General features: G+C 33.9%; 1 protein-coding gene across 1 annotated transcript in view; it reads right to left on the reverse strand.

Annotated features, from left to right (window-relative positions):
* LOC119635783 overlaps positions 1-7,114 on the reverse strand; it is an 83,150-nt gene extending 76,036 nt beyond the window's left edge. The window contains exon 1 of the mRNA XM_038030787.1: positions 4,878-7,114. Within this exon, the coding sequence (XP_037886715.1) occupies positions 4,878-6,760 (1,883 nt within the window). The 5' untranslated portion in view covers positions 6,761-7,114. The remainder of the gene's footprint in view (positions 1-4,877) is intronic.
* Between the last annotated feature and the right edge of the window lie 1,236 nt (positions 7,115-8,350).

Here is an 8,350-nt window from a genome sequence, read left to right on the forward strand (position 1 = left end):
ATTTCAGACTTCTATATTTTACAATTTACGAGTGATGAGCAGGAAGCAAAAAGTCTTTGCTTAGAGAAATAGATATTTTTTCAGTTCACGCTTTCCTGGAGAGGAGTACTCTGGCCGATTTGGCTTATTTGTAATACTAACTGCGTGGAAAAGTTTCCAATGCTTTTGCCAAATTTGAATTCGATATCTTAATTTTTGTTGCCAGAAGAAGGCTAACAACACACATCCATGCGCACATAAATACTGACACACATGGCTTTATTGATTCGCAAGAAGGCTATATGTAATTTAAGAAGCTTTCTTTTTGGGCTTTGCAAATACTATTGTGATCCTTGGTTCGTGTCTGTAAAGATTTGATACCGAGCTTGCACTTACTTAAAGTACACTGTTGTCTGAACCTAAAGTTACTCAGCAAAACATCATATTCATGCTTTCGAGCAAAAGTGGAAAATTTTTGTCTGTTTTGAAAGCAAGAAACTTAATTACATTGAAAATGCCTCAGCATGAGGCATAGGAAGAGGCCAAAAGTTACATGACTTCCAGAAAAGCCCATTTGATACCAACCAGCCTCTAAACCAGTCGTGACTCTAAATCGCTTCACAAATCAACCAATACATATATATATATATATATATATATATATAAAACAATATATATATATATATATATATATATATATATATTTATATATATGAAAACATTTGATAAATTTAATATACCTCCTGTGGTTGATAAAACACACATCATATAACACATCATAAATTTCAAATGACTTTATGGATGAAACGCATTAGGAAAACAACGTTAATTTGTTGTTGTAAATAAAATGAGATATAATCGGAAATTTAATATGAAAAGTATAATTGTTTAGTATTTTGCCACATACATATGCTTTTAATCTTTAATATTTCGAGTCAAATAACTATTTATACGCATTAATTGACCAAAATCAACACTTTATCACGCAACTGATAGTCATTATAGCAACGATAATTCGATTGTTGATAAAAACTATTCAAATTATGATTGCAAATATAAATTTAGTGTATTATGTGTAGAATCCAAAAACCGCAGAAAACTGAATTTGATAATGCCGCATCATAAGCAGACCGACCACCCGCAGGCTTTGCATGAGCATTTCATGCGCATTATCTAAACCGAAGAGCATAGTAATTTTCCAGTAAATCAGTTTATGCTCACTGGACAGAAAATATTAAATTACACTTGCCGTCCTGAATCTTCGACTAGAATTTACGTCTTTAACAATACAAAGAAGCAAATAAACGCAAGGAACTTAAATATTATAACGTAAGAAGCTTCTCGAAGATAACGGTTTCATCCAACTTCAATTAAAATTAAGGTCCTGCCTTATTTTCAATTCCAAGGAAATCTATTCTCAAACAGTTTACAACAGGAATGCCTTCACTCGACCCTTTAATGCCCTCTTACTAGCAATACCAAATTTCATTGTGAGATTTTAGATGCTAATCTGGTTTTATCCTGTGAAATGTTTTGCGAACTAGGCAGGAAAAACATCATGACCTTGTGTTGGGTTTTATCGTTTCTCGAATAATTAACAATATGTTAGTTAAATGAACAGAGCATCGCCGGCATTCTAAACTGGATGGATTACTTATATATACAACCAGCAGCACGGGTAAACCTTGTTTAGTCTAAAATGTTGTCCCTCTAACAGTTCACCACAAACATAGACAAAGCAAAAAGTTCTTCGGTTTTTTCTTTTTTTGTATGCTATAGATCAGAGATTATGGATTTTCGAGGTTTCAGGTTTTCGTTGCTTAACGAAGAATGCCCCTTACCTCCTTAACCCTAAATGATTTTTTTCACCATTTTTGTTCTTTGCTTTTAATTGTTTTATTTCCTATTCTCTCAAATCATTTTTCTCCTCTCTATCTTATTAAAAATGGAAATTAGGTTTTCGTTAATTTATTCTTGCCACCTCGTGTAAGTGGCATTTAAGTTTGTCTGTATGCCTTTCGATTCTGTTTCCTTTTTAATGGCGTTTGAAGTTATTTCAACGCTAACGAATCTAATTAAATTTCATTAAATTTTGAAACGTTTCTTAATGAATTCGTAATTTTTACATTAAATTTTGTAAAAAAATCTTTTACATAAATTTTACGCTCAAACACTTATTAAAATTTTCCCGCTAATTTCATTTTAAATCATTTGGACGTTAAATACTCTACAACACCTACGCTTATGTATATAAAGACGTAGAGGAGGATCGAGGAGATTTTTAGTTGCGTTCGTCCAACATGAGTGGGTTCAATTATTTCGTCGCATCATGAGCAACCCTAAGAAATAATCAAAACGTTTCTTTAAACAGAGCGAATGAGAATTTGGAGCTACGTTTGAACTGACGGTGCCAATGGTTCACGCAATTTCGAATATGCTGCTGACTCCACTTTCGCAATGAATGGATGATTGATTTTCTTAAAAATTAAAAGCCTAAATTAAAGACGTCAATATTTATTTTTAGAAGGACGACGCCGGCAGTCACACCTTATGACAAATTTGACTTCGATATGCGCACAGTTTTCAAGTTATTCACAAAGATTTCTGTTTACATACCACTGCTTCAGAAGGAGGCCTCCTAAGTATGCCTTGACGCTCGTAGCATATTTTCAGCGGTCACGCCGTAAGATCTATTTATACCCTGGGTTAAGTTGTTATGTTTACCTTTTCGTCTGCTTCATGAAATGTTGACAGTCAAGTTTCAATTTTGATATAGACATCTCAGAACCGTCAAGTGGGCATTAAAATAAGTGAATTGACTTTTAATTATAATTGATTTTGTTCAGAGACGAAAAAAGTCTGAAGAGTAGATAGCCCCTTTTCAGGATAACTCACCTTTTCGTCGTTTATGTCTTTGCTAAGCGTATTTTAGCGGAAAATAATGGCACGGCGAGGTAATTTAAAAACAAAAAAAACGAACACGGGAAGGTCAACGACGAATGCGCAATCGATTCAACCGCCCTTTTTCGACAGCGCCGCCTTGTGAGTGTGAGTGAGACGCCTGCTGCCAAGACAAATTAAGTTTTTAGTGGACAATAAACAGCGTTGTATTTGTAACAACATCGGTATGTGAAGAAGAAGATGAATGCAAATATTTGGAAAAAGGTAAAGGGAGCGAAATAATTGTTAATTAAAATTATTTTTATTTTATCTAATTTTGTTTTAATTAAATTTTTATAACACTTGAGTTCTTCTTTTATTATAATATTTCTCAAGAACATTTTGCAAGATTTCTTTTTCATAACACTCTTTCATTTTGTGACACCAGAAGAGAGAAACATTGAAATTAATTATTTCCTTTCCCCATAATTTTGGAATTTCTATCATTAATAGGATTAGGTTGTGTATAAAATTCATTATGATTTTTTCTTTTTTTTTTTGCTTTATTTTCCGTTTGAATATGCTGTTGGACACCAACTTTATAGTTGAATGAGTTATCACTCGACACTGACGACAATCGTACACGTTTGCGACAATTGAAAGCGAGGTATTCGAGTTGTCGACACGACAACCGCCTCGTTATCGATAGCCGTAAGTCACACGCGAAATCTAGCATCAAGTTTATTCGACACCGACAACCCTAAGACTTCATATAAGAAAGATGTTCACATTAGACGGATTCGTATAACATGGGAGAAAATATTGTCATCCTATACAAGAGGTTTGTATAAATAATACGGTCACAGAATGAGGGAGAAAATATGTGTTAATAGATTTTCATACATTTCTCTCTCTCCCTCTCTCTCTCTCTCTCTCTCTCTCTCTCTCTCTCTCTCTCTCTCTATTTCTCTCTTTCTCTCTCTTTCTTCCTCTTTTGTGAAAATAAAAAACGTTTGTTATTTAACGGCTATTAAAATTATTGCCATAAAGGGTCTGGGCCTCGTCTGACTAAGCTGTTCTGCGTGCCGCCAAAAAGTCCACTCAAAGTTTTGAAACTATCCTAAAGAAAATTGAAATTTATCGTAAAACCCCGACTTCTTTAGGACATCATAGCAATTGTATATATCACCTTCTCTTACAAGTAGAATAATAAATTAATTTTAAAAAAGTTTTGAAATTCCATCTGGCCATATATTCGGCATTCTTCCATCTGCGGTGAATTAAGATAAATCTTCGAAAACAAATGATGTGTTGAGCAGATGGGGCTTTCCCCCGACAGGAATGCCTTTCTTCTTCTGCAATTTTTTTTTTATAAATAATTTAATTTTAGCTTAGGTACACAGGGACAGTTTTAATGACAATGACGACATCTCAGTAAAATTGGGTTTCTATCAGCTTTCGATTTTCTTTCTCTATTACAAATTCAATTCTAAATTAGGGCCTTTGTCTCAGAAATTCTTTATAGTGTACTTTGTTTACTTTAAAAATTATTTCAAGCTTGTGTTGGGAAAGGCCGCAAGATATTTTCGGACAAGTTAATATTTTCAGTTCAGTAATATTTTCCGCTTCACTTCACAATTGATCGGCTTACTACTTACTACCATCAAAAAGGTAAATACTTTAATTTGTTGTCAGCCTTCGCCCATACAACAACAACTTTTCAAAATGATTCCTTATACGGAAAGTGTTCGAAAATGTGCTCCGGCGCAAAACATTTTCAATGGCGTTCGTTCTTGGGCCATAACTCAACGCGGCCTTTAAGTTGAACACCACACAGACAAACGGACAGAAAAGAATACCTTGCTCCAGTAAGTGATTCAAAATCGATTGGTGTAATAGAAGGTGCATCTACCTCATGCCCCTTTGGAAGTTGTATAGGCAGATGGTGTAGGGTATAGAAAATCCGTCTCTAATGAAATATTTTTTTCTTTCTTTCTTCATTCGCTTTTGTGACTTACCTGGTCAACATGTTAGCACGATTTACTGCCACCTCCGCCTCGATACGAAAACGATCCTGAGCATACCGATCGACAACACCTTCACCGAGATTTAATGATGTACCCGCTTCACAATTCGAACCGAGAGAATGCTGTGTTTCAACAATTTGTAAAAATTTCGTAACAACATCGCGACCGCGCATTAAATTACGACGATTATTACGGGATATTTCATCCCAATCGTAAATTTCATCGGAATTCGCGGCATCGACAACACCTTCAAGGAAATGATTTGTTTCATCATCTTCACTATTCAAGCTGAAATTATTCATATCTTCCGTTTCCGATTCGCCAGAAGAAAATTCCAGATTATTATTATTATTATTATCGTTATTATTATTATTATTACTATTTAGGAAAGCATCATCCATAATGCTATTGTTAATATTATCATTATTATCGTTTGGACTATTCGTGGCACTGTCATTATCATCGGAAGAATCAATAAAATTAATTTCTTGCAATTTATATATACGTGTAGTGTCCAGGCCTTTACCGCCAACACTGGTGCTGGCTGAAAGTCGCGGTGAATTCATGAAATTTTCATTTTCTATTGACCACAATTGTGAATCTTCGGTTCTATCCGGGTTCTGAGAGAAAAGATGAAATTTGCTTTGATTAATCGCATCCGATAGTTGATCGGTAACTAAATCATCAAAATTTAAGGGTAACGTAGTCGTTTGTTCGACGGTCAAATCATTTTCAATTTCTTCCAAGTGTAAATCATGATAGACACGAGACAAATTCAAAACATTCAAAATCGGCTGGGGACTGTAACTAGGATCAACGGGTAAGTCATTCTCAACTTCTTTCAAAATAATTTCTGAAGATTTTTTTAATTTTGTTCGAATATCTTCATCAAAAAGCTTATCATTATGCTTTATTGCTTGCATCGTAGAAAGAGTCGTGGCATCGTATTCATCGTTCCCAGCAAATTCAACATTTGTTATTTGCTCCTCATCATTTTGATAGGAAAAATCGTAATTAATGAAATTATCATTTTGTAAAGCGATTTTCAACTGTTGACCAACAACATTTTTCTCATCATCCTCGTCATCATTATTGTTATTATTATTATTATTATTATTATTATTATTAATATTGGTTAACAAACGACGCTGTAGTTGTTCGGCCTGAACTAAACTGCGACGATGGTTACCGCCATCATCGTCACCAACTTTTCGGCTTCCGTTAGAATTATTGCGACGTAAACTTTCCGTGATTTCTTTTTTATGCAATTTACGTATTCTATGTGTTACTGCTGGCATCATCGTAACCGAGGTCGTTAAATATGCTGGCCTGTCTGTCGCGTAGTGTGCATTTACTTGACCGTTGAAGTGGTTGAACTCAATGAGATTTCTTGCTTTTATCCCAATACCAGGATTCACTAAAGTTGTTGTAAAATTCTCATTATTATGACGACGTTTTATTATCGCTATCGTTGTATTACCGTTATTACCATAATCATGTTGTAACGAGATAGCTGCCACATTGTGCTGTTTTTGTGTTAAATTGCTCGCTTTGCCAAAACCTTCATTATCGTCGTCTACATCCGACGTGACAAGCAATTTTTTTAACATGTTTTTCTGTTTACGCTGTTGCTGTTGTTGCTGTTGTTGCTGGTGTTGCTGGTGTTGGTGTTGGTGTTGCTGCTCTTTTTCTGCGGTATGTCTCACTTTAGAACGTTCGTGACGTATATTGATATTCTCACCAATAGGCAAATTGCCATTAACCATGACGTTCTGTTCATTAGCGTGAGTTGAAAGGCAAGTTATAATCAGCATAAGCACTGTAGACGCCGTGATTGTTACAAAAAATGTTGTTACCTTATGTATCGTTAGCATTTTCAATTACTTTAGTGATTGCTTTAAAATTAAATTTTCACTCCTTATCTTCTTATTTTTGTTCTTCTTTTCACGTCACGTTTAATTTTTCTCGTTCATTTGACTAACTACCTTTTGCTTCTGATTCGTACTTTTCTAACGCAATTCATGTAATACTGAGAGCGCGATACTAAGTAATGACGAACGTTTAAAATTTCATTTGCAACATTCAAATTACTTGACAACATGATCAACATTTCGCCGACACATTGATTGTGCAAGTTGCCGAACAATGCATTGAGACAAAATATTTCTAATTAATTAAATTTTAATTAAACTTATCGTTCTATTCCAATGTATTTTTTTATATTTTTTTTATTTTTTTTTTTTTTTTTTCTTTTTTTTGTTGGTTTATATATAATCTTTTATAAAAACGAAAGTGTTGGCATCTGCAAAAAAAAGGAAAGAAAGAAAAGAGAGAAAAAAAAGGCAAAGCGGTTTTAATAACGAAATGAAATTTTCTTATTTAAGGAAACATTAAAAGTTTCGATATAAAAACAAAAACATCTATCTTTCAGAGAAAGGCACAAACATTGCAGTACTTTATTAAATTAAATAGCTTTTCGAGATTATACTCTGGATGAAAAAATAGACAAAGAAGAGATTAAATTGACTAAAACGAATCATAGACCACTGGCACAAGCTGTTAAGTAAATGATTACTTTCGTTTTACTTCAATAATGTGTTTACTTACACAACATTTCAATTGACTAAGAACATTGCATTCAGACGATTAGTAAATAAATAAATAAATAAAGTCAGTTTGGCTGCAAAATAAGCAGTGGCAAATAAGTTGTTCAATCAATCCTTTAAACATTGAACTATTTTATTAAACTTTGTAGCCCACTAAACGGTCTTAGAGATCGCCCGTATATATATGTTACGAGATTTCGCCTAAATAGAATACCATGAGAGAAAGCGAATAGTTAGCTAGCAGATATTTCACGAGTTCTGATAGATCATGCCGCAACATGAAGTTGATCTTCTTCTATAGATCCCTAACAGATAAAAAACTGAAATCATAATCATTGGCATCGATATTACAAAGTAATTAGCGCTTTCTCTGTTCAAAACGGGCAAAGGCACTTTGTCTTCACCAAAAATTATTTTACATTTAAATATAAAACCAATCAAAAAATTTATATTCGCCTGTGATAGAATCTTCTACGCACATCGCTTTATAAATAACATTCAAACATAAAGAAAAAATTAAACTTTCTTTATTCAATTGTGAAGTACCGCACACCATGGCCACGGGCGATTTTCTCCATTTTCAGAGAATCACTTATAGAATGCATTTGGCAAATTTTTAAATTTATAAGCAATGATCGAAAAACCAAAACCTTTTCTTGCCTGGAAACAAAAGCTGGACTGATCGTTCGATCAATTTGCATCATTTTCAAGAGCAAATTGCTTGCAAGAACCATCAGTGCTTTAATTACATTTGAAACCGATACTTCAAAAGAGAGTGTGATCGTAACATAGACGGACAGAGGGAAATGTCTAAATGTATTCAGACTTTGATACGGATCAAGCATGGAGTCTCTGCAG

Source organism: Glossina fuscipes, unplaced genomic scaffold (genome assembly GCF_014805625.2).
Source record: "Glossina fuscipes isolate IAEA_lab_2018 unplaced genomic scaffold, Yale_Gfus_2 27, whole genome shotgun sequence".
NCBI lineage: Eukaryota > Metazoa > Arthropoda > Insecta > Diptera > Glossinidae > Glossina > Glossina fuscipes.